Raw genomic sequence first — 27,148 nt, 5'->3', positions numbered from 1 at the left:
CTTTGTAGATGTCTGTGCTGATCCTTGGAGGAACAGAGACGGAGCAATGCATCTGGTGTTTGCCTGAGTGATATATTAACTGTCTTCCTTCATGCAGGTTCAGCCTATAACTCAAATACTGCAAAAATGTTATATTCCCTCAGTGATCCAAAGAAACACAGCCCAGGGAAATCCTGCTCAGAATTTTCCCTGAATAGGTGAAGAGAGGAGGTTGTAATGATATGGGTCTTTAAGTAAACTAACACTTTCTGATCAAAGTTGCTTTTGAAGTCATTAAGAATATTTTCGATCAATTATAGAAACTAAAAAATGTTTGTACTAAAAATGTTTTCAAGGGATGGAATACTGTAGTGAGTTCTGCTATAGAGAAAGGGTTGGTTTTGCACTTCGTTTTCTTTCCATCTCCCAGGAGGGTCTGCAGGGGAGGTCAAAAAAGTCAAGATGGTGTCTGCGACTCCATGATCAAAGCCCTTCCCCTTTTTTTCACAAGCAACATGTTTTTAAAAGGGGGGAGGGCTTGAGCTCACAGTCATGGCCACTGTCTTGATTTTTTTCAGATATCAACTCGCCTATGGACACCCCTGTATCTCCTGAACCTGATTATAGTATAAAATATAAAATACTCCTGGTATTGATCTGGGCTGTTTTGGCTGCTTTCAGATCTATCCGCTGAGTTCCCTCTTCCTTCAAAAAAAAAAAAAAATAATAATAATAATAATAATAATAATAATAGTAATAATTTATTAAACTTGTATGTCACCTCTCTCAATGACTCTTTAGTAGCACAAAGCAATGGAGTAGATGGAGGTGCAGTTGCTTCAAAATGGAAGCTCCTCGTCCTCAGAAACTATATGATATACTGAAATCCTGTGTAAAATTCTTGGCTATGACACCGTTTAATCACACAGAGACTCATCCAGTTGTTTGTATGTCATGTGGGGGGACAGACAAAGCAACACAATTGAAGCTTTATTTGGGTTAGCTAGGGTAGTTTCTTTATAAGCAGTTGGCTGAGTTTCCACATCATAGAAACCATAACATACTTTGTGTAAGGGTTGCCTATCCTAACAGACTCAGTCTCACAAGCAGGTGCTTTAAGGAAAACTGGTTTATTGAAAGAATAGAGTGCAAACATGAAGAAAGCTGAGAATGAGCAAAAGCGTGCCAAATACAAACTAAAACCCCTCGCTTCAAACCCGGTTCCACCCCCCCCACTCCCGCTTAGCAACCACCCCCTCCCAGGTGTTAGCAACCGTTGCCCACATCGGCCTGAGAAAGTAACCTTGGACACAGTCAATAACCCAAACATACATTCCACAATACAGTAAGGAGATTACAGCCTGGCACGGCTGGAAATCTCCACTCAGCAAAACACGGATCAGGAAAGTGACATGTGAAACGTTACGATGTATTCAGAACATTGGAACGATGACCATGACACTTTGCTTGTGGCTTAGCGATTTGTTGGAACCTAGCTATTGTGGCTTCTGAAGCATAATTTGTGGCTAGGGTAAAGGTAAAGGTTTCCCTTGACATTAAGTCCACTCGTGTCCGACTCTAGGGGGCGGTGCTCATCTCCGTTTCAAAGCCGAAGAGCCGGCGTTTGTCCGTAGACACTTCCCTGGTCATGTGGCCGGCATGACAGTCACGGAACGCCGTTACCTGCCTGCCGAAGCGGTACCTATTAATCTACTCACATTTGCGTGTTTTCGAACTGCTAGGCTGGCAGGAGCTGGGACTAGCAACGGGAGCTCACCCCGTCACGCGGATTCGAACCACCGACCAATTCACAAAATTGTCCCTTAGCCCAGTGTGAAAACTAGGATTGAAGGAATTGGCCTGCAGCAGTAGTTCCCCCTCAAAGATTTGCACACGGCATTCTGAATCCAAATAGCCAGAAGTAATTTGATTTAATCAGGTATAGTTGTCAGATCGACTTTAAGCTCTTCCTTACCTACCAAGTTCAGGGCGTTTTGGTTGAAGAATATTAAAACTAAGGAGTGAGAGACAGCTTTCTAACACATTCTAACACAGTATTTCTCAGCCTGAGCAACTTCCAAATGTGTGGATTTCAAATCCCAGAATTCCCCAGATACCCTAGCCATTGCTGAGAATTCTAGAACTTGAAATCCAGACATCTGGAAGTTGCTCAGATTGGGACATGACCTCATCTTCCACTAAATGTGCTGTCCAATACCTTCTTTGGTGTCCTTCAGGCTTCCTGCCTCAACAGATAGATGGTAGGTGATAGGTGATAGATGATAGCCTGTGTGTGGCAAAGTTAAGCACCAGCGTTAAGCATAATATATGTTTCCAGTACTGCCTCTGGGCCCCACACAGACCCTATGGTTGCAGCCAAGTGCTTTCATTGGAAATATTCCACTTATCCAGAGGAGGGGAAAATACAAGGATAAACTGAAGTAATAGCATATTCTGAACTGATTGGATCTGGAAACAAGTCTGCCCTCTGTTAAATGGTTTCTATGATAATCCATGACCATCATGGCAACTATTTTGTGACATTGGATCTGTCACAAAATTCCCAATGTGTCCACCTAAAGAGAATGACTGAGGACTTCAGTTCTAAACGTTTGAGTCTTTCTCCTCAGTTGAGGATGGGTTCTATATTTTCTCAGCTCCTCTTCCGGCTGCTTCAAGTATCTCCTTGTTTTACATAGATCTCACTTCTCTTTTCAGCAACCTGCCCAAGGCCTCTTTCACCTGGTCATTCCTCAGGCAGTAAATCAAGGGATTTAGAAAGGGGGTAATGGTGGTGTAGAAGATTGTTGCTAGTTTAGTGATATCTGATGGACTTTCTCCTCCAGGAGTTAAGTAAACTCCTGCCACTGAGCCATAGAAAAGTGTGACCACCATCAGATGGAATGAGATGGTGGAGAAAGTCTTCCTATAGCTACCTTGGCTAGATTTTTGCATCAGTGTGAGAATCACCATGCTGTAAGAAAGCACAACAAAGAGGAGGTTAACTACAAACACCGTATTCATAAACACCTGACAGATAAAAGGAGCCTTTCCTAATGGTGGACACGCCAAGGATAGAATTGGTCCAGGATCACATAGTAAATGGTTGATGATGTTTGAGCCACAGAAGGACAACTTGGACATTAATATCACAGGGACAATGTACCATAGAAAGCCAAGGACCCAACAAGTAGCCACTAGGGCATAACAAATATTTTTGGACATTAGTTGCAGGTAACGCAATGGATGGCAGATGGCCAAGTAGCGATCCAAAGCCATGGCTGAGAGGAAGAAGCATTCTGTGCTGCCGAGTGAGAAGAAGATGTAGAACTGGAGGAAACAGGCATGGAAGGAGATGTTCCCCTTTGAGGTTACCAGGTCATAAAGCATGCGGGGCATGGTTGTGCTCACATAACACATCTCCAGCCAGGAGAAGTTGCTCAACAAGATGTACATGGGAAGCCGGGCCAAGTGGGAATCGAGGAACACCAGGATGATGATGATGATGTTCTCTGTCAAAGTCAGCATGTAGAGAACAACAAAAAAAATGATGAGCAGGTGATGTATCTGTTGCTTACCCCCAAAGCCCAGCAAAATGAACTCCTGAACTTTGCTCTTATTGGCCAACTCCATCTGGAATGCAATAAAATGATCCTCATTACATACCAGAAATAGGTTTCACAGTCCTGTCTTTCTGTTTCCACTAAAAGGAGAGGCTGAGCAACCATGCCATGTGAAGCCTGAATGGGGAGCCATCTGAACTCTCCTGAGGACTCTAACTCAACATAGCTAGTCTTCCCTCCTCAACCTTTGTGGGAATAAGGAAAGTTGGTAACGGCATTAGAAGACGTGTCCCTGGTACCCTATGCATTCAGCGACATATCTTTAGGAGACAACTTGTTTTGTCCCCTAGAGTTTTTTGAATTAAGGATATAATGGAAAATAACAGATATTTTTCACAACTGAATCTCCTTCCCTAGTTTCCCATATAATGGGATCCACATTTTCTTGAATGAGCCAAAATCATTTGGTTCTACTGATACCCATTCAAATGTTCCTCTCCCAGTTCTGGCCCCCAGTTGACTTTACATTGATAACACTTGCCGTGTTTGCATATGCAGAATGTTGATCTGTCTAGCTGAAGGCTCATCCCAAATGCAGGATCAGGATTCGGAGGAGCAGATGATGGTTCATTGTATGCTCAGCTATGGTAGCAGGCAGGAGTGCGAGGTGTTATCCAAAGACAACATGGTCTTGGATCTGAAATTATGCTTGAAGGCTGGCTTTAAATATTTTGCCTGGGTATGTGTCCATCAAACACAAACCCAAAGCAACGTGCCTTTGGAGACCAATTAATTCCTTCCAGTTTAGGGAACTATTCCCAAATAGTTTTAATGACAGTTTTTTTCTGGGTTTTGCTTTTGCTTAATATAGAGCAAACAAACCAATATAGTGCATTGTCGGGGAGTTGTTTGCAAAGACCTAAAGGTATAGTAGAAAAATACCCTCCTCCAAATACTTTGGTCACCTTCTATCATATGAAAAAAACATCTTGCCTGTGGAAAACTAGAGTATGACGGAGAAAGCATACAGTAGCTAGATTTAACCTGGCCCCACAAAATCTCCTACATTCATGACCAGAAAGAAATGGAATGAAAATCCCTTGCATAATTCCCTAGGAAAACAAAAATGGCAAGAAAGTGGATCTCCAAACGCCGGCTCTTCGGCTTTGAAACGGAGATGAGCACCGCCCCCTAGAGTCGGACACGACTGGACTTAATGTCAAGGGAAACCTTTACCTTTACCCTAGCCACAAATTATGCTTCAGAAGCCACAATAGCTAGGTTCCAACAAATCGCTAAGCCACAAGCAAAGTGTCATGGTCATCGTTCCAACGTTCTGAATACAACGTAACGTTTCGCATGTCACTTTCCTGATCCGTGTTTTGCTGAGTGGAGATTTCCAGCCGTGCCAGGCTGTAATCTCCTTACTGTATTGTGGAATGTATGTTTGGGTTATTGACTGTGTCCAAGGTTACTTTCTCAGGCCGATGTGGGCAACGGTTGCTAACACCTGGGAGGGGGTGGTTGCTAAGCGGGAGTGGGGGGGGTGGAACCGGGTTTGAAGCGAGGGGTTTTAGTTTGTATTTGGCACGCTTTTGCTCATTCTCAGCTTTCTTCGTGTTTGCACTCTATTCTTTCAATAAACCAGTTTTCCTTAAAGCACCTGCTTGTGAGACTGAGTCTGTTAGGATAGGCAACCCTTACACAAAGTATGTTATGGTTTCTATGATGTGGAAACTCAGCCAACTGCTTATAAAGAAACTACCCTAGCTAACCCAAATAAAGCTTCAATTGTGTTGCTTTGTCTGTCCCCCCACATGACATACAAACAACTGGATGAGTCTCTGTGTGATTAAGTGGTGTCATAGCCAAGAATTTTACACAGGATTTCAGTATATCATATAGTTTCTGAGGACGAGGAGCTTCCATTTTGAAGCAACTGCATCTCCATCTACTCCATTGCTTTGTGCTACTAAAGAGTCATTGAGAGAGGTGACATACAAGTTTAATAAATTATTACTATTATTATTATTATTATTATTTGAAGGAAGAGGGAACTCAGTGGATAGATCTGAAAGCAGCCAAAACAGCCCAGATCAATACCAGGAGTATTTTATATTTTATACTATAATCAGGTTCAGGAGATACAGGGGTGTCCATAGGCGAGTTGATATCTGAAAAAAATCAAGACAGTGGCCATGACTGTGAGCTCAAGCCCTCCCCCCTTTTAAAAACATGTTGCTTGTGAAAAAAAGGGGAAGGGCTTTGATCATGGAGTCGCAGACACCATCTTGACTTTTTTGACCTCCCCTGCAGACCCTCCTGGGAGATGGAAAGAAAACGAAATGCAAAACCAACCCTTTCTCTATAGCAGAACTCACTACAGTATTCCATCCCTTGAAAACATTTTTAGTACAAACATTTTTTAGTTTCTATAATTGATCGAAAATATTCTTAATGACTTCAAAAGCAACTTTGATCAGAAAGTGTTAGTTTACTTAAAGACCCATATCATTACAACCTCCTCTCTTCACCTATTCAGGGAAAATTCTGAGCAGGATTTCCCTGGGCTGTGTTTCTTTGGATCACTGAGGGAATATAACATTTTTGCAGTATTTGAGTTATAGGCTGAACCTGCATGAAGGAAGACAGTTAATATATCACTCAGGCAAACACCAGATGCATTGCTCCGTCTCTGTTCCTCCAAGGATCAGCACAGACATCTACAAAGGGGCCTTGAACAACCACCTCCTCCTTCCCCTTCCCCTTCTTCCATTCCTTTCTTTTTTTCACAAAAAAACCCCAGTGAACAGGAGGAAAAGAAAAGTGAGTTTTGCACTGTCTTTCACGTTTATAAAATAGAGCTTCTGCCTTGACCTCTTGTACAAAAGCAGCTACACTGTGGCTTAGTAAACAAGCCATGGTTGAGCTAACTACAGCTTAGTGCAAAGTATCACCATCTTGCAAGCAGGGGCCAAAAGTTTATTTGGGGGGCTTCAGATCTGAGCTCACTGCATGAGAGTGAAAATATATGGGAATCCTAGGAGTTCCATATCTATACCACAATGGAGGGTGAAAAAATGGACACGTGAACTTCAGCGTTCCTGGAGTGGAGAGTGGCTTCAAAGAGCTGGAAGTGAGTGAGCCCATTCATCTGGAGAAGACAAAAACTCCTGTGACAATTTCATACATGCAGAGCCCTGTCTTGGTAAGCTACTTTCACTATAGGAAGAACTGAGGAGCAACTGATTTGTCTGGAAATTGATGCTCCGTTCAATAAAGACCCAACCAGTTATGTAGTTGCTTCTTTCCTTTGGTGGTCATTTCCAAAGAAATCTATTTTAGTTCTTGGCTTGATTTGGCTTTTTCTTCCTTCATAGTGCAATTCAGTTTACATTAGAGAGAAAACAAGAGATCCTTTAAGAACGTCTATTTGGAAACAAACATCATGGGCTCTCAAGGCTGCATCCAAGGTCTTCAGGGTCATGTGGGTCCTTCCCCAATCAATTAAATAAATTTCAGTTACCACATTGTTTCTACTTTTAAAACAATAAGAAAATAGCCACTACAATTGTCACCTGCCCAGAGTACTCTATTTAAGAGGGTTGACCAGAAATGTATTGGCTTGTATAGTCAACTTACACCCCACCACAATCTAATGACTCAGTGGGGCTTAAAGGGTATACAGTACAACAACAGTTAAAACATCCACAGGGCAAATGAAACAAATAATGGCATTGGAAAAACCCCAATGAAAACACAGCTTCAGCCCCCTTTACAAAATGAAAGTATGTGTGGCCCTTTGAGGTAGGCCAGGTCATGAAACAGGCATTGTAAGGGGTATAGGAATGCTATTTTAATCTTGTGGGGTATTATACCTGAACTTGGAACCCTCCAGTTTCCTTCTGCCCCCTCATACCAAACAAAATCAAACCAGGGTTATTTTGATCTTCTCTTTCCCAAGACTGAGTCATCTTTTCTTTTCCCTTAATGGCTCCTGCACACTTTCATGAAAGTTACCTCCATATTCCTATTCAGAGTGGGACTACAAGCAGCTGCTTCTATGAGATCTAGTGGGTTGGACCAAATCTTTTTAGAGCAGGTGGGTCTGCAAATCCCTCCAACCAAGCATGAAGGCTATATCAGTCAACACAGGTGCCTTAAATTATACCCCCAAACCAATGGACAATTAATTCAAATTTGGAATTTGCTAACACAAGATGTGGTGCTGGTACCACCTAGGCTGGCTTCAGAAAAGGTTGGACCAATTCATGGCAGTCATGGAGATCATTGGCTATTAGCCTTGATGGAAGTGGGACTGCCTCTGAAGGCCATCCACTGGGAGACTAATGGGCTTCTTTGTGCACTTGGTTGGCCACTAAGAGAACAGACTGCTGGACTAGATGGGCTAGGGCAGGATCCACAGGGCTCTGCTCATGTTCTTAACCGGTGCACCACCTGCAAAATCAGTGTTCTGTGCTCCCAACTTCAAGAGGGAGTAAGTACATGTCCATCACGCGTTGGACCAGTTGCCGTTTCTGAATAGCATTTAAGAGCAGCCCCATGTAAAGTACATTGTGGTAATCCAACCAGGTAGTAATGAAGGTGTGAGCTACTGTAACTAGGTCTTCCTGCCATCCCACAGTCCTCTTGCTGTACAATGCTCAGGATTCTCAGCCAGAAGGACTCAAGCATCTGACCAAAGCTGCCACTAAACCAGTGAAAACACCCCAACTTTGCTTACTCTTCACCACTCTCTGTGGACAGGGCCCTCCCAAGACATTAAATTATGGAAAGGTAATATCAGTCGTCTTTCACTGGTGAGCTCTTCATAACAGGGAAGTTGGCTGCATTTGCAGATTCTTCTTCCAAAGCAGGTAAGGTTTGCAGGTTTGCAGGAGTGTCTTCTCCACATTCCCCTCTGTCAAATATTACTGTGAGTCAGCCCTCTTATCATCTCCCCTCCTCCAATTGCTAAATCCAATGGTCCTTCCATCCTTGAATCAGGAAAGACAAAATTGGAACTGTGGTTGGACTTCCAAATAAACCCAGCTGTCTCACCCACTAATTCTTCTGCTAGAGCTGAAGAAGGAATCCTCAGCTGAATCTAGGTCTGAACCCTTCCTTAAGTTTAGGAGAAGGAAAAGACAGGAAGGTAAACTCCAGTATGTAAAATGTTGATCTTGTTGAGCTGGCAAACTTGAAAAACTCATTTAGCCCTGAAGCTACATGCAGTGAAGCAATAGGTTTGATCCTTCTGGAGAAGGTCTAATTACATGGTTGCCTGAAGTCAATCTGACTTGATGGCAGATAATCGATCGGGATGTTTAAATCCAAGACATTTGAACATAGAAACCAATACATTATATGGTGTTACACAAGTGTTCCTGCATAAAAAATAAAGACTAATACTACTTCTTTTCTCCTCATCTCTAATTGCCTTGTGCACCAGATTTGGACATATCAAATTAACATGACAGATGTCATCCTGAGATGTCTCCACACCTGTGGTAAGGAATTCTGTTGATTTGTAAATGTAAAGGACTATTCCAGGAACAGTCAACCCAGATTCTTCAAATGCAGGTGAATTTATTTTGCATCCTTTCAGCATGCATCAAATGTGTTGGACTACAGCTCCCAGTAATGAAACCAGTGGGAGGTGTTGGGAGCTGAGTAGTCTGATAGCAGTGGACAGTAATGAGTTGGGGAATGCTGGCTTGGTAGAATTGTCTTTGATAACACTGCAGTGACAGTTAGGAAATGAGTTTGGGAGCTGCCTAGCAAACCAGTGTGGTGGGACAACTATACAGGATAAGTTCCAGAGAAGGGCAGATAAGGTCCCGAGATGAATTATACAGGATAAGGTCCAGAGAACAGCACAGGACTTGGAAGGAGAGATTTAAGTAAGTCTCAGAGAGGCAGTTCTGATTAAATGTTAGAAAAAACTTACTAACAGTGAGAACGATTCAGTGGTGGAACCCATTGCCTCGAGAGATGATGGGCTCTCCTTCTCCGGATTGCTCAAGGAAGGCTCAATGTCCCTCTGTCTGGGATGCATAATTTGGATTCCTAGACTGAACAGGAGATTGGACTCAATGGTCTCGTGATGCTATGATCCTGTAAACTGAGTTGTTTAAGACTAAAATAGGATTAGCTTTGACGGAATGGTTCCAAAGGCTTTTCACAAAGCCTTTGAGAATGAGATGGGAAAGGTTGAGAGTCTGGAATAGACGGAGTAGATCAAAGTTCAATTTTTTTGGAAAGGCTACTCAGTTTTGTATAGCATAACCTTCCTTCAGAGGGATGTTATGAGAATAAAAGGAAATGGGACCATTGTTTATGACCATTTGGGTTTCTTGACAAGAGAAAGGAAGGCTGGGCAGGGTGAACAGAAATGCAGCATCAACTGCTCCAAACAAAGGTGATTTTTTTCTAGAAACACTGAGAGGTGAAGCAATGGGGGAAATCCTTTCTTGGAAAGATCCGTGTGCATTCCAAACTTAAGGAAAGTTCAGCACTTACCAAAATTCCAGTACCATACCCAGCTATCCATCTTTTTGGTATGCTGATACTTAAAATCAAAATACCCCATAACATACCATCATAATTGACAACAGAAATGTTAATTCTTTTCAGGAATGTCACACTTGGAGTCCTTTTCGCAGCGAAAAATGTTTTTTTTTTAAAGCATTATTTTAAAAGGTTTTCTCCTTCCAGTTTTAAGTTCTTTCAGCTCTAAATTCCTTATCACTCCAGAGTTCCATCTTCCTGCTTTCTAAAGACATGTTCTTGACTCTTTGCTGATTTTTCTGATAAGCTCTCCAACTTTTTTTTTTTTTTTACAACTACACCTGCACTATGGATAGCTGAATGGCACATAAACACTACTGTTCCTTCCAAAATAGTTCTATTGTGTGATGGTTAAGGGAATGGCCTAGTGGGCAAGTCAAAAGGAATTGCCTATCTGAATTTAGAAGTGCAGAACAGCAGCAGAGGGATTTCAGGCCAGTTAGCATAGCTTCCAGCCAGAGTTAATCCATAATGGTCCTGGACTTCTTGTAGATGTGGACTTCAGCTCCCAGAATTGCCCAGCTATTGCGGCAATTACTGAGAATTCTGGCAGTTGAAGACCACATATCCGGAGGTTACCCAAGTTGAGGAAGGGGGTCAAAGCATGGTTTCTTTCAGAATTTGATTGTTTTCCTGATGTGATTCTCATAGCAACAGAAGTACCACCATTTGGATCAAGACAACGATACCAGGGTGATGTCGGGCTTTGTTCTCTTGGGCTTCCCATCCCTCTCACCCTCGTTCCAGCTGTTCCTATGCTCTCTACTCTCTGTTTGCTATGCCTTGACTTTGGTGGGAAACCTCTGCATCATGTGGGCTGTTCTCTGGGACTCTCGACTCAGCCGTCTGCCCATGTATATCCTCCTGGGCAACTTTTCTGCTCTAGAGATGTGCTATGTAACCACCACAGTGCCCAGAATGCTTTTGGATCTGGCATCTCCACTACCACGCGTCATCTCCTTCCATGGCTGTTTTCTCCAGTTCTATTTTTTCTTCTCTATGGGAACGACCGAAAGCTTCCTTCTTGCTGCAATGGCCTTAGACCGATACTTGGCCATCTGCCATCCACTGCGATACCCAATCCTCATGTCTCAAAGGTTTTGCTGCATTCTGGCTGCTTCCTGCTGGGCCTCTGGCTTCCTCTGGTTTCTAGCACCCATCATTTTGATTTCCCAGCTCCGTTTCTGTGGCTCCAACATCCTTGATCACTTTCTCTGCGACCCAGGACCACTACTGGCTTCCTCGTGCACTCCAGCCCCGGGCACAGAACTGGCTTTCTACAGCCTCAGCTCCATTGCTATTTTTGGTGCCTTCCTTTTCATCATTTGCTCCTACACTACCCTCCTCCGGACAGTAATGAGGCTGCCCTCAGCCACCGGGAGACAGAAGGCTTTTTCCACTTGTACCTCACATATGACGGTGGTAAGCCTTTTCTATGGCTCCATCATGGCCACTTATGTTGTCCCCAAAGCTTCAGGAGGAAGCAACAAAGTGGTGACCCTTTTCTATTCCGTGCTGACCCCTTTGCTCAACCCACTGATCTACAGCTTGAGGAACAAGGAGATGAAATCTGCCCTAAAAAGGACACTGTTACGGAAAAATTAGGGGCTGCGATTCGTGGATGGTTGGTCTGGACCTTGGCCCAGAGATCAGGGCCTTTCCCCTTCTAGGATCTTTTAAACCTGTCAGTAAATCATTCTGATTGGTTTTCAAGTACAAAAATAAGCAACAATTAACTGCTGAAGTACTGTGAAAGTATGCTGTTAGTTTAAATACTATAACGGGATACACAAAGGTATGATGCTTAAAGAACAAATGTCAATTGTATTTGAGATATTCTTTAGTACAGTACTGTATCTTGTCCATGATTTCTTTTGCTGTTGCTCATAATTCTCATAGACTCCACCTTAATCTGTTTGTTGAAAGAAGATTTTACAACTTCTGTGAATAATATTGCCATTAATAAATTATCTTGTCTTGAAGCCAAGCAAGCATTGGATGGTTATTCGATTTCAGATTTAGGAATTCTAGAAGATGGAACTGCTGGGTTATGATCAGCAGTCATCCCTTGATACCATGCTGTGGCTAAATTTGTATTTTGTGCTAAACCATCATGTATTTTTCTCTGCTTTGGTATATTGTGTTCTGAGTACTTAACCCCTGTGATTTGTAGGCCATGGGGTATGGGTTAACGTGTTGTGTAAAAAGAAGAAAATGTCTTTTTCAGTAAACCATGATTATAAATAATGACTCACAATGGAGATGCTCAGTGTTAAATAAAGTTCCTCTTGAAGAATTGCCACTGGACTGTAACTTTAAGCTGGCTAAAGGGGAAAATTATAAAAAATACAGGGAGCAATCAAATTAAATGTAAATTAAGTCTTGTCAATTTTTTTGTTTTGCTTTGGTCTATGTATTTTTTAACCTTTGGCCAGAAAAAGTAGCATATTCCCTTTAGCAGATGTCCCAATCCTGTCTGATCACTTAAAGTCACTCAGGGATGACCGAGTCCTTGCCTCCTGCTCAAGTGCAAGAACTGAGTTTGTTCTTGGAAAAGCACCACAAAGCTTATTTTCAGGGATAATTAGTTGGCCCTCTCTAATCACAGGAAACAGCCAATGACACAGGTATCGTGGTCCTCTTCCTAAGACAAAAAAGTAGACAAGAGAATCAAAAGTCTTGGCTTGAACCTACCACTTTCCCCTCAGCTTTGTCTAAGCATCTACTTCATGCATTACTCCGAAAAGAACTGCCACCCTCTCAGAGAGATATTCCAGCAGCTTTTGCAAGAGTTAAACTCATTAAAGAGAAAAACATCTCGGCATCATTAAGCAGTGCTACATTTGCACACGGACCTTTGGGCTCTCCTTCGGGAGCCAATTAAAAGCACCACCTCTGTGCACAGCTTATCTTTTCTGCCATCCCAAAGCCAAGCAATTAAACAGCCTTCACTCCTTGCCATTAAAAGTTCAATAAAGGTTATAGAAATGTTACTCTGCTCTTCAGGGGAACACAGTCGAGGAATCTGTTCACATACATGCTAGTTAGGGAACTGGTATGAGGCTGAATTTTACCTCAAATTAAGCAACAGAGACTCTGAACTTACATGTTGTACTAAACCATGGTTTGGTTATCCACGACTTCTTAAATAAGCAAAGTTACTGAATTCACACCATATACACACATATGCATACGTTTGATTGACTGTACTGAATTCACACAGTACAGTCCATCATATGTATGCATATGCGTGTATGTGGTTTAGTGTGGTACGTCAACCCAGTCTTTAAATCAAGAGACAAATTCAGCAGCAACAAACCACTTGAAATTCTCCTGTACAATTCCCTTCTACAAAGGACAGTGAAAGTCACTGGAGTTATGTTTCTTACAGAATCTAACAAGCCTAACTGTCCATTAGTTCCTGAGGTAGTAGAAGTCCACACATCTTAAAGTTGCCAAGGTTGAGAAACACTGTTTTAGACTGAAAAAAATAAATAAAAACCCAAGGTAATTATTTTCATATCTATGGAGTCCTTGGGGACGCGGTGGCGCTGCGGGTTAAACCGCTGAGCTGTTGATCGGAAGGTCGGCGGTTCGAAACCGCGCAGCGGGGTGAGCTCCCGTTGTTAATCCCAGCTCCTGCCCACCTAGCAGTTCGAAAACATGCAAATGTGAGTAGATCAATAGGTACCGCTTCGGCGGGAAGGTAACGGCGTTCCGAGTCGTCATGCTGGCCACATGACCCGGAAGTGTCTATGACAACGCCGGCTCCAAGGCTTAGAAACGGAGATGAGCACCGCCCCCTAGAGTCGGACTCGACTGGACTTTACGTCAAGGGAAACCTTTACCTTTTATGGAGTCCTTGGTGCTCTCTGAGCATTGCTGTTTTCTTGCAGACGTTTCATTGCCAGACTAGGCAACATCTTCAGTGCAAAAAGGGCGTGGGACTTGCCCTCTGTTTATATACCGTGGTTTGTTCTGCTTGTGTTGGTGGGGGTGTGGTTCTCTCCTTGGGAGTTCCTTGATTGAGCTGTTGTTTGCTGCTTGGTTGCTTGGCACTCAGACAAAGCAGCCATCAGCAAACACACAGAGGTAAACCACATTTACATACCATTCAAAAGAGACAGTAGAAAAGCCAAAAGACCAGTGCACTCCCTTGCCAGCAATCAACACCCAGATATGCAAAGATTAACACCAGGATTAACACCAGATGAAAAATCAAACAGTACCTTATACCTTAATCAAGGAACTATTACTTCAGTCAATCAACCAAGCAGCAAACAGGCCAATCAAGGAACTCCCAAGGAGAGAACACCCCCCCTACCAACACAAGCAGGGCAAACCATGGTATATAAACAGAGAGCAAGTCCCACTCCCTGTTCACACTGAAGATGTTGCCTGGTCTGGCAATGAAACGTCTGCAAGAAAGCAACAAGGCTCAGAGAGCACCAAGGACTCCACAGTTCAACCCTGAGCTACAAATATTCTCTTCGATTGTATTTTCATATTGTTGCCAAGGAAACTGCATGGATTCATCCATTTATATCAGCGTGAGTAAAGCTCAACTGGAGGATGTCACTCCCATTACTCTTTACATATACATATTATACATATAAAACTACTGGGTTCATGTGATAGACATTAAAGAAATCAAAGTTAAGTTTCAACGTGTACAAACTGTCTACATTTTACAACTTGAATAGCTTTTTCTTTTATTTGTAAGTGCAACCGTGGGCCAACATTTAACCATTTCTGGATCACAATTTGGTAAATATTTGAATAAAATTACTTGCTATAAAGAGAAGGCAGATTCTGTCTACGTGATTGCCCATTTCTCCCCCGTTCTTTGGGCAACGGATTGGCCATGCTATCAAAATGGACGCTCCTGCTCAGCTATGAAGATTACTGAATGGCCAATCGGTTCTCTTTAACCCCATCTATTATGCACAGCACTGTGACAACAGCACTGGATGATTGTGCTTTCATTGGCCTTAATTCTTTCTAACTAAAATTGTTGTTTTACCCTTTTTCATAAAGGAAAACTGTTAAGAGAGTTTATGGCAAAGAACACATTTTATTGGACTGGAAGGGAAAAGATCAGGAGTCTGGGGGAAAAGTATACAAAAATTACAAAAAACCATCTCAAAACACTGTCAAATAAATACAGCAAGTATCTCTTATATACACAGAGAAATAATGAGTTGGATGTAGACTTGATCATATTCACCCACAAGTCGGTGGGATTTTGGGTAGTCACGCTAACCAAAGTCCCACCGGCTTCAGTAATATCCTGCAAAAATAACTTGAGTTTGATCCAGGTGGATGGAATCTACAAAAGACATCATCTAAGGCGACTGCCTGCCCCAACTTAAAACGTGGCAGAAGCCAAGGAAGAGTGAAGATGAAAGAAGGGTCAGTAAAGGGGGAGAGAATGAAGCAGACAGGGAACCAGTTAAGCAGCTCCCTGGTTTTCTGCAGACTCATTTTAGTACAGTAGGAGATGACACAGAGACCGGGGCCTGTGGGAGAGAAACTTGAGAAGGAAACCAGAAGGGGTGGGGATTAAGCACCCAGTCGGAGCAAATGGTCTTTTCTCTCACTCCTTCACTTAATGGCTGAGTGTGTTTTACAAATCAGTCCAACCTCTCTACCCTACTGAACAACTACTCCGAGAGGTAGCTGATATAGCTGGAAAGGCAAGCCTCCCTGGAAAGGGGAGTTACCCCCATCTTGCCCTTTCTCCCTCCTCATTCGCTTTGGGCCTGGTACGCAACGGTGGCAGCAGCCTGGTTCTGGGATCCTTGCACTTTGCCGTTCACCACCAGCAGCAGAGGAGTTTCTACACGGATGCCAGAAAAAGTGAAACTCTGAAAAGCAGGGGAAAAAAGGGGATTAGGAGTGGGAAGAACTGAGGTAATGCGAGGCTTTTAACAAACATTAGTATAAGACTTAAAGCCTAACTATCATGGCTGGCTTGCAAAGGTACTTCCCCTTGGAACATTTTTCTCCCCAAATAACAAGGCAGGAGAATCATCACTGCAACTCATTAAGAATGCAGAGGTATGAAGAAGATGGAAGCTCCTGTACCCTGTACCGCCTGCCTCTGTTTTCAAATGAGTATTTCCATTTAAGTAATTCCAGGATGCCCACTCCAATCTTTAGATTATATTTTGCAGGCTCTAAATTTGAACTTTATTCATGACATGACATAGGGACAGAGCAAAGGGAGAGTAGGGAATAGACTCACTTTGTTCTGGTGCTGGATGTGATGGTGCCGAAGATGAGGTTCGGGGATGGCCACTGAGTCCCCAATTAGGACTCCCCAGCTTTGTACCATGTTGTAAACAGTGACAGCAAAACAAGGGCCCTCGAGAGAGTCAATCAGTCCAAAAGTGCTATTGAAGAACAGAAAGTGGAAAAATTGAAATAAATTAATTATTGCCCCTGTTGCGCAATTTGAGCTAGACGCATTCAATAAAGATCTAGCATGGACTGGAAGCTGCACATTCAAGAGGCGTTATGACTTTTTACATTCAACTAAAAGAGTCTTCCTATCACAAGTTCAGTCATCAAAAGGCACACAGATGGTCTTAGTAGCCTGAACTTATTCAGGCTGTCCTCCCATGAAAAAATCACCAAAATCTGTAAGATATTTCAGAAAATGTCAGAATATTTCTTTCCACTGAAGTAACGACAGTCTCCTTTAGCATTAAGAATGTCATATTTGTGGGAAAGAGGAAGAGGGATGTCATTTCAATGTATAAGCTTGTTTCACTATTTCTAGATATTTATATATTTGTCAAATTTATGTGGCTGCCCATCTCACATGAAGTGACTCTGGGTGGCATACAATAAAACCTACAAAAAAACCCTACAATTCTACAAAAATGATTAAAAGCAATTAAAAACAATTAAAAACAATAAACATGGATAAAATAAGACCATGAGAGGGAAGATATTACATATAATGCAGCCAATTTATATCAACCCCAAGCCTCCAAGGTTAGGCAGCACATAAATTAGCAAATAATGAAGTGAGGAGATTAAAACTAAACAAGGGAAGATGGTGAGGACAGTGTTGGGCTTCAGGGTTTAGTGACTGTGATCTAGAGAACAGATTTCCTGACATTTCGCCAGCAACTGTGGCTGCCACCTTCATTTTTTAAAATATAATTTTATTAAAGATTTTAAAAAAGGAAGATAAAAGCCAGTGTGGTCTAGTGGTTAAGGTAACAGGCTAGAAACCAGGATGACTTGTTTGTCCATCAATCTCAAAAGAAAAACCTCTGGCCTCAATTGTATATTAACCTTTAAAATCCTCTGAATCAGTAGGTGTGTTTGAATCCAAAAATTTCTAGCTTTTTTACACATCCACCAAACATGATAAAATGTCCCTTCTTGTTGTTCACATTTCCAACATAAATTCGAAGTGCCTTTATACATTCTAGACAATTTCTCTGGTGTCATATACCAACGGTACATCATTTTTTTTAAAAAAATTCTCTTTTAAGATTATAACATAGTGCAAATTTCAATCCTTTCAAACCACATATTTTTCCATTGTTCCATCTGTATATTATAACCAAAAATTTTAGCCCACTTTATCATATGTTTTTTCACTTGTTCTTTTCCTGTTTCAAATTTCAAAAGTTTATACACTTTAGCAATTACATATTCATCATTTGTACATAATTCTATTTCAAACTTTCATTTTTCTTTCAAAAGCTGTCAATTTAGTATCAAGTGATTCAGCTAATTTACTGGTCAGTTGCCCATTTTCTGAAGCAAATCTGGTATAATTCCTCTCTGCAGGTTGCTCTAGCAATCCTCTCCTCCCCTCTATTTTTGCCGCTTTTTTGGTGGTTGCCATTATAATCCAAAAATGAAAGTGTTTCAAATAAAGGGAAAAGGTGAGCTCCCCCCACTTTTTTCATATATATTGTCTTCCTGTGACCTTAATACTTTTGTCTCAAATGGCACTCTGTAGTTACAGTCAGCATCACATTCTGGTTCATATTACCTTTATCTTTTGTAAAATCCATCCATCGTCTGCACTCTTTCATAGTAAACAAAAAGCATTCCCATGAAGGTCTGGTTCCTTTGCCTATTTTAATTCCAATTTATTCAAAAGCACTTTCATCAAAAAATTATCTTTCAAAGTAACTATCCTCTTTATCCATTTTAAACTTTCTTTCATCCACTCTTTGTTTTTTGCCAAAAGTGACTCACCAAATGGAATTGTTTTTAATCCTGCAGCTCAGAAAAATCTCTCTTTAGCTGTAAATTAGACATCTGAAAGTGTTTAAGAAATAGGGCTTGTGCAATCCTTACCTCCATATAGGCTGCATTACAGCTGTGAGCTTGATTGAAATCCCTTGACTCCCAGCCCCTCAACTCATGAGCCAACCACAAAAACCTCAGTTCCTGCAGTCTACTCATGAGGAGCAGCTGTCCGAAGTACAAGTGGGCGATCTCACAATCTCTCCTTTTCCCAGAGAGACTGCCCCAGCCAGAATTCACCGTCTGGCCACCAATCTCAGCTGCAGCACAGTCTCCGCTACTTCAGGGATGTCTAGTTCACCATGAATCCTCACCAGAAGCTGTGGCTGCCACCTTGGGAGGCAAAATGGTCCACCTGTGGTCTTGCCTGTGGTCTATGTGGCAGATCACTTTGCCTCTGAAGATGCCAGCCACAGTTGCTGGGGAAACATCAGGAAATCTGTTCTCTAGACCAAAGTCACTAAACCCTGAAGCCCAGCACTGCCCAACAGATACAGGCTGTGAAAGCCTGCACCAGAAGATGGTAATATCAAGGCAGGAAAGATTTAAACACAGTGCTCTACTCACAAGGGCACTTTTTCCTCCGTAGTGAGGCTGAACAGCACCTTCCCCAGTATCACAGTACCACGGTTAACACCAGGCTGCAAGGCACTGAGGGACTGTTGCTTTAGTTCTACCTTCTGACCTGAGGGCCCTTGATAATGCCCGTCACCACAAGGGCCCAGATGGGAGGTACGCAGGCTTCCCAACATGCTTTGCAGCTTCTTGCCTTTCACCTTGCCCTATGAGAGGAAAGCAGCAGAAGCAAGGCTTGGCCATGGAAGTGACATTACCTAATATCGACAGGACAGTGAAGGGACAACGCCCCCCCGCCCCAAGTCTCACCACCAAAATACCTTATTTTCAAGGAGTCTGGTTAGTCTCTCAAGGAAATCCATGAGTTGCTGCTCCCGTTGCTGAGGTTCCAACCAAGCTGGATCAAGGGCTGCAGCCCGTGCAAAACCCTCCAGGGCTTCCATGTAATTTTCTTCATACTTAGAAAGCTGTGCAAAAAGTATATAAAAACAAAAGTGGATGACAAGCTAGGGTCAAACTGAATAGGCAGCCTGTCTTTAGGAACCAAAAGCTCAGCATTCGAATATATGCATGAAACTATATATGTATATACATACAGGTAGTCCTCACTTAACAACCATTTGTTTAACGATGATTTGGAGATATGAAAAGGCTAAAAAAGTTACTTACAACCTGTCCTTGAAGGTATGGCCATCACACCACCACCACAGTCACTTGAGCACGATTTGGGTGCTTGACAAACCAGCTTGCATTTATGACTGGTTGCAGCATCCTGCGGTCACACAATCGTGATTTGCAACCTTCCCAGCTGGCTTCCGACAAATCAAATCAATAGACAACCACTGATCTGCTTAATGACCACAGTGATTTGCTTAATAACCATGGTAAAAATGGTCGTACAACAAGGTCTAGTCACATGATGCCTTGCTTAATGACCGAAATCTGGTCCCAATTGGGGTTGTTAAGCGAGGACTACCTGTATACAGTACATGCATACACACATACATACAAAGGGGGGGAAAAATAGGACACATCACACATCAATTGAAAAGTTCCTAGAGATTCAGAGATTAGAGGAGTGTTTTCAGACTTTAAGATGTATGGACTTCAACTCCCAGAATTCCCCACCCATCTTAAAAGTTGCCAAATTTGAAAAACACTGGATTGGAATAACAATGAAGCTGCCCCTTCCTGTCAAAGCATGCCAGCCTTGAGGCCGTGTTTGCAGTTTTCACTATCAACTTTGCTGAACTGCAGTTCTCCTTGTTCACAGGGAGAGGCAATCCCTACCTTTCCCCAAAAAAGGACCTTTACAGCAGAGTGCAGCAGACCAACTGTGATTCTAAAACTTTTCTAGATGGATCAGTCACACATCAGCCAACTTTATGTTGCATCATATCCTTCCTTACCGTGGCTCGATTGAGATGCAAATCTGGGTTACAAGAAGCAGTGGGGTCCACCTTTTCCTGTTACATAAAAAATCAGAAGAAAAGCATGAACCATCAGCACTGCCATGTAGGTGAGAACAAATCTATTCACAAGGAATATTCTTCCTCCCTTAAATCCTATTCCAAGGCAATCATTCTTGTTTACAAACTACCTCAACCAAGGACTATGAGTAGGTATCAACAGCCATTTTATGTAGCAAGAAGGAACCCACACGAATTCTCAATTTAAAACAGGACTGAAGATGTATATCCTCAGGGGCCAGCATAACCAATGGGGTTCATCTTTGCAAAAATTAAATTTGAAGCTTTCCAGTGAAGCCAACAGAATGTTTGTTTTTTTTCCCCAACCAAATGACAACATGGGGATAATTGGAAAAGATATCACAGCTCAGGAGGGAAAAGTTAGCCTTCCCCCTCCCCATGCACTATAATTTTGTTATTCCCTCCCCTATCTAGCATTTGGGCTTTTTATAAAACCTCTCATGGTATATGGATTCATAAGGAAAATGTCATTATCAAGCGAGAATCAATTAGAAATACATCCTTAAGGCAATTGAGGTCTAAACTCCAGATTATCAACAATTCTATACCCTTTTCCTGATGAGTATACCACCTCAAAATAAGCCCTTTTGTCAGGTATTAAGGACTTAACGATGGGTGTTTCTACCATGCTCGTGAGCTTCTCCTGAAAAATCTATTTTACTGCTGCTGAATTAATGGAACATGGGACTAACAGAGTATTGCAAATCTTATGAAGGCAGCAACTCTTTCCTCACATCGAACGGGAAGTCTGGGCAACTACTGGACAATGCATACCACAAAATGAGTTAGCAGAATCTTATGCTTCTTAAAATACTGTTCCAAATCAATCTTCCCAAAAGATTACTTACATTTTACTTAACCAATAAAATTTTTATATTTTTATTACATGTTTTTAACTTTTTAAAATTTAATTAATACTTTCCCCCTTTCTATTTCCTGCACTTCTGACATGAAACGAGACGAGACTTAAATGTAAAACGAGAGCCACCAAAAGAAAAATTCTAGCCAGGTAACTCCAGGAACGTAAGTTTTCTGCTTGCAGGAGAAGTTGCGTTCATCTGTAATCTTCTCCTTAAGCCTTAAGAACCACAGTAAAAGGTAAAGGTAAAGGTTTCCCTTGACGTTAAGTCCAGTCGTGTCCGACTCTAGGGGGCGGTGCTCATCTCCGTTTCAAAGCCGAAGAGCCGGCGTTTGTCCGTAGACACTTCCTCTGTGGTCATGTGGCCGGCATGACTACACGGAACGCCGTTACCTGCCCGCCGAAGCGGTACCTATTAATCTACTCACATTTGCGTGTTTTCAAACTGCTAGGCTGGCAGGAGCTGGGACTAGCAACGGGAGCTCACCCCGTCACGCGGATTCGAACTGCCGACCTTCCGATCGGCAAGCTCAGCAGCTCAGCGGTTTAACCCGCAGCGCCACCGCGTCCCATCTCAAAGAACCACAGGGCATTTTATTAATTCCAGACTCTGTCATTCGTTTACCCATATTTGCAGACAAGACATAAGAATATACAATTTGCCTGGCAACATAGAATGCTCTGGATCTAAGTAAGAATTTGAATTCAAGTCTTCCGATATCCACACTGACCACCACACAGAACTTACTCGTCCCACCTGGCAATCTAGAATTAACTACAGAGTAAATTTACAACGTACTAACTTGACCATCAATCCCTTCCTCCCCATACCACAGCTTTCTCTCAGGTCCCCTCCAGCACCTACTGCTTGAGCATAGGCACTCAGTGCTTGCTGGGAGATCTTAGGGTTCTGCCCTGTATTGAAGAACAAAGAGAGGTAGGCATTGCCCAGGACATCTGCGGAATGCAAAACACAGAATTAGCAAATTACACATCCCTTTCCCTTGTCTGCCCTATCCCGCCCTAGGCTAAAAGGTCGTGTTACAAACTCACACCAAGAGCGGCCATCACGCACATCCATCTGCACAGCCAGTTTGGCTTGCCGCACGCTGTCCATCACATTTTGTGCGTGTTCATCAGTGGAACTGGTGCGCAGCTGCCGTAACACCATGGAGAGATTCTGCAGGGAGACTTTGTTCTTACACTGAGATGGTAGAAAACACAAGCATGTTCAGCTGAAATCACCGTACTGCAGGACAAGACTTCTGCGCTAAACAAGGACACTTGTTTTGCCAAATTACTCTTTGCAGTACAGTATGTCTTTTGTCTGAAAGGGACTTACTTGATCCAGAGAATGCCACTAGAAAAGCCAGAGGTTTCCAAACAGCCCTTCACACAAAAGAACCGTTTGCTAGCAGAGGACTTAGGGGAAGCTTACGTGGCTGAGGGCTCCAGAGAAGCAGGAATGGGCAGCAGAGACGTCACCCTTTTTCCAGTAAACCTCGCCTAACTGATTCCAAGCCTCCACCAGTCCCGGGTCCAGCTTGACAGCTTTGGAGAGCAATTCTTCAGACTGAGCATTATAGTCTGCTGATACATTCAAAGTTTTCCCCTTAAGCATCAGTGTGTAGGCTCGCCCTTCTGATAGGCCTAGTAGGGGTGGAGGAGAAAGAAAGAGATCCCACGCTTTTGTCATTGTCCAAAAAGAAAAAAGAAAAAATCCACCCAATATTGAGCTGTAAGTTTAGTAGCTATACACTTCTTTTTGCCAGTTTATTTTTGTCTTCCATCTGCTGTTCAGTTACAGATGTCCATAACTGATACAACTGGGTATAAACACCATGTAACTAGCAACTGATATACACCATTTTAGTAAATAAGGGTAAATCATTGACCTGAATTGCAGATATAAACTTCCACTGTTTTTGTTGTTTCAAGTGATAAGCCAATACAGGTAGTCCTCACTTAACAACCACAATTAGGACTTTTGCTAAATGACTGCGCCGGACTTATATCAGTTCCACTGTGGTTGGTAAGCACATCACATGACCACAGCTTGCAACTTCCTGCTGGCTTCCCCATTGACTCTGCTTGTCAGAAGCTGGCTGTGAAGGTCGCAAATGGCGATCACCTGACCGCGGGATGCTGCGGCCATCGTAAATCCGTGTCAATTGCAAAGTGTCCAAATTGCAATCACGTGACCACAGGAAGGGCCAGTTATGAACCTACTTTTTCAGTGCTGTCATAACTTCGAATGGTCCCTGAACAAGGCAGTGAGTAAGTGAGGACTACCTGTAACTTTCCATTTTTAACTCTGATTTCCAGTATTTCTAGTTATTACATTTCAGGGAGTATTCAAATTGTTCTGAGTGTAGTAGCCCTAATTTAAGCTTTGCTCCTGTAAATGCTTGAGGTGATTTGTCTGTAGAATTGCTGGTATATAACAAAAGTAAATCTTCAGCTATATTTTCCAAGACTAGAGTGCATAAGTTTTTAAGTTTCTTTGCTTAAAGGCCCCCCCAAACACCAGCAAGATTTTCTTCCAATTAATACCAAAGTTAATTGATTATCAACAGAAAACAAAATATGTTCTCACGTCCATCCTTGAGGGCTTCCCAGAAGCATATGGTTGCCCATTATGGGAAATAGGATCTAGACTAGCTTAAACACGCTCTACCTGGGCTGCCCTTGAACACCACTCAGAAGTTACAACTGGTCCAGAATGCAGTGGCACGCACAGTGTTGGGCGACCCTAGGTTGGCCCACATTTCAACCCTGTTGTGCAAGCTGCAATAGCTTCCAGTTCCCTTCCAGGTGCAATTCAAGGTGCTGGTTATTACTTTTAAAGCGCTGGCATGGGACCCGGCTATTTGTGGGACCCCCTCTCCCTGAGGGTATCTGCCTGTCCCACTAGATCGGATAGGATCAGCATGCTCCAGGTCCTTTCCCTGAAATCTTGCCACCTACTGGGACCTAGGAAGCATGCCATTTCCGTGGCTGCTTTTGGAACACCCTTTCCCCGCAGTCCAGCAGGCCCTACCCTCTTACCCTTCCAGAAGGCCATTAAAACCTGGCTCTTTTCCCAGGCACTGGGGTAGAGTGGTGGAGCCTGTGGATGGTTGTTGGGGCACCCTGGAAGACTGACTGCGGCCCCAGGTTTTTAGCTCTCGTTCTAGGCTTTTATGGTTTTTGTCTTTTTATTGTTGTTGTGAGCTGGCCAGAGTTGTTTCAAGATGGGCGACTATACAAATCTTTTAAATAAATAAATAAACAAAATAAACAAACAAAGAACAAAGACTTCTGGTATCCAAGTAATGAAGAATTGCAATATCGAAATGCTGAAATGAACAAAGTTGTGGTATACAGGACTGGGGAAGGATCACAATTATTCTTCAGACCTGATACTCTCCCTGCCGCCCCTTCCCCACAAGGAACTGGACTCAAATGTCTTTAATGCCACACATGTATCTCATGTACTGGGACAGATCAGTATATTTGGGGGATCTAGTAATAAAACAAAACAGATCCCTTAAGATGGAGATATGGAAACGCAAGTTATGTGTGAATTACCATCTATTGCTTCCATTTTTAGAAGAGTCTTCTCCATCTCTTCCCGAACATCCTGTTGTTTTTTTCCAGCATCTTCCACACTGTGATTCTCAAAATAATGATCTCGGAAGTGATACAGCTGGTCAACCAATTCCTATTAATAAGTTGATAAATACTATCAGACCTCCCAATATCCACCTCTTGCCAATATAAAATTCACTGATATTTGGGCTGCGACTGCACAACAGGCAAACCCAGGTTACACACAATACACTGAACCATGAACTAAGCATTTATCTGTGTTCACACAGTATCTAAGCTAAGATGTAATTGGCCAATTTGAGGTTTATTGTGTCCATTCTGTTACAAGACAGCACAAATTAACCTGGGAGCACAACTGATAGTCTATCACTATGCTGACTTAAGGTAAAGGTAAAGGTTTCCCTTGACGTAAAGTCCAGTCGAATCCGACTCTAGGGGGCGGTGCTCATCTCCGTTTCTAAGCCTTGGAGCCGGCGTTGTCATAGACACTTCCGGGTCATGTGGCCAGCATGACGACTCGGAACGCCGTTACCTTCCCACCGAAGCGGTACCTATTGATCTACTCACATTTGCATGTTTTCGAACTGCTAGGTGAGCAGGAGCTGGGATTAACAACGGGAGCTCACCCCGCCGCGCGGTTTCGAACCGCCGACCTTCCGATCGACAGCTCAGCGGTTTAACCCGCAGCGCCACCGCGTCCCTATGCTGACTTAGTAAAAGATAAAATAAATATGTATGAAACCCCAAAATATAATCAGGTAATCAATCCTCCATTTAACATTCCTTACTGCTAGCATCTGGCAGTCAAGCATAACCTATTTATGAGAAAGGAGAAAGTTTAATTTAACTCAACTTTGAAACTATATTCTACATCACAGAACTGGTATTTTTCAATAGCAAACCAACAAGCATTTTTCCTCCTCATTGAATATTCACAAATTAAACCAGAAATCTTGGATCCTGAAGATCACCAGGTCTGAAACTACGGCTCACTCAGGACGCAGTTATAAAACTGGATTGCACTGATAATTCTGAGTATCTTGGGAATCCGAGAAAGCCTTCAATGTGTAGTCCCTCCCTATGCCCATGCTATTTCTGAATCACTGTCCTCCTCTCTGCCTACTTCTTCCCTTCCAGCATTGCTTAAATCAGTGTTTCTCAACCTGGGCAACTTTAAGATAGGTGGACTTCAACTCCCAGAATTCCTCAGCCAGCCATGGCTGGCTGAGGAATTCTGGGAGTTGAAGTCCACCTATCTTAAAGTTGCCCAGGTTGAGAAACACTGGCTTAAATTACTGCGCTTTGCAAATTGTTAGAGCAGCAAATCGGCCAGTGAAAACGAGATAAGGGCACATGGCATCAATCGCCCTTCACCCCCTGGCAAAGCCAGAAGCTTTGCCGGCCGCCCGGCTTGTCCTCGACTTCTCAGCGCTGCTAGGCTTGGGCAGCGACTCCTGCCACGGTTCAATTACCTGCCTGCATAAATCCGGGGCAAGCACTGGGGGCGCTGCTCCCTCCCTCCCACAGAACAAATGCGCGGATGCCTTTGTCAATAACGGCTTTGAAATGCAGGGGAGAGAATGCCATCTTTTACTCGCCCTACCTGCAAACGCTGCCGAGCTTCCGAGTTTTCTTCTTCTTCCTCGGCCATGATAGCTACTCGCTGGCCTCCCTTTCCTGCCCTTCTCTCTCCCCTGCAGCCGCGGAGGAAGGTGGAGACCTCTAAAGGCTTGGAGGACCCGGGGCAGTCCAGCTATAGAAGGAGAAAGCGCCCTTCTGCCTCGTCTTGTCACGGCCGCTTTCAGGGTCGTTTGCTTTCTTTGAGTGGCATTTCTAAGCAAGGATTCCTCTTGGGCCAATCTTCTTGAAATGAAAGAAAATCTCTAGCACCGGCTTGTGATTCTGGGTTTGCAGCAAAAGCCATACCCGGGCCAGGCGTCGGACCTCAGCTTCACCTGGACTGCGTGGACAGCGTGGACGTTTCTCGGCAGCGACGGGCCGTGGCCTTCTTTACCTGTTTCACCTGGGATATATAAATAGTACCGTAAATCGTAACCCCGCACGAAATGAATCTGAGTTTGGAATAAAAACTTCTAACCAATTCAAAATAGCACAGCACGTTTGGGGGACGCCTCTCAACTTATAAATATTAAGAAAGGTCCAGGAAATGGCACAGCCTTTCAAGTAGATGGCTATTAAGCTACTTTCAGATGCGAGTCTGATCCTCTATGGGGGAACGC

At 43.0% G+C, this 27,148-nt stretch overlaps 3 protein-coding genes across 3 annotated transcripts; 1 reads left to right on the top strand and 2 right to left on the bottom strand.

Annotated features, from left to right (window-relative positions):
* Positions 1 to 2,670: 2,670 nt before the first annotated feature.
* LOC134497433 (olfactory receptor 11H6-like) lies at positions 2,671 to 3,612 on the bottom strand. Its single transcript, XM_063303091.1, has one exon. The coding sequence runs from the start codon at positions 3,610 to 3,612 to the stop codon at positions 2,671 to 2,673; it is 942 nt and encodes a 313-aa protein (XP_063159161.1).
* Positions 3,613 to 10,787: 7,175 nt separating this feature from the next.
* On the top strand, positions 10,788 to 11,717 carry LOC134496842 (olfactory receptor 11G2-like). Its single transcript, XM_063302556.1, has one exon. It carries the CDS (start codon positions 10,809 to 10,811, stop codon positions 11,715 to 11,717), a length of 909 nt encoding a protein of 302 aa, XP_063158626.1. The 5' UTR covers positions 10,788 to 10,808.
* A 3,449-nt stretch (positions 11,718 to 15,166) lies between these two features.
* Positions 15,167 to 26,580, bottom strand: TTC5 (tetratricopeptide repeat domain 5). The gene is made up of 10 exons (XM_063301471.1): positions 26,512 to 26,580; positions 24,888 to 25,020; positions 22,756 to 22,967; positions 22,371 to 22,521; positions 22,183 to 22,274; positions 20,378 to 20,434; positions 19,289 to 19,435; positions 18,960 to 19,174; positions 16,360 to 16,507; positions 15,167 to 15,979 (listed from the first exon to the last, which is right to left on the bottom strand). Exons 1-10 carry the CDS (start codon positions 26,557 to 26,559, stop codon positions 15,860 to 15,862), a joined length of 1,323 nt encoding a protein of 440 aa, XP_063157541.1. The 5' UTR covers positions 26,560 to 26,580; the 3' UTR covers positions 15,167 to 15,859.
* Positions 26,581 to 27,148: the final 568 nt, after the last annotated feature.

This window comes from Candoia aspera, chromosome 4, assembly GCF_035149785.1.
Source record: "Candoia aspera isolate rCanAsp1 chromosome 4, rCanAsp1.hap2, whole genome shotgun sequence".
Classification (NCBI taxonomy): domain Eukaryota; kingdom Metazoa; phylum Chordata; class Lepidosauria; order Squamata; family Boidae; genus Candoia; species Candoia aspera.
The sequence above is the reverse complement of the archived record's forward strand: the minus strand, read 5'-3'. Positions and strand labels throughout refer to the sequence as shown.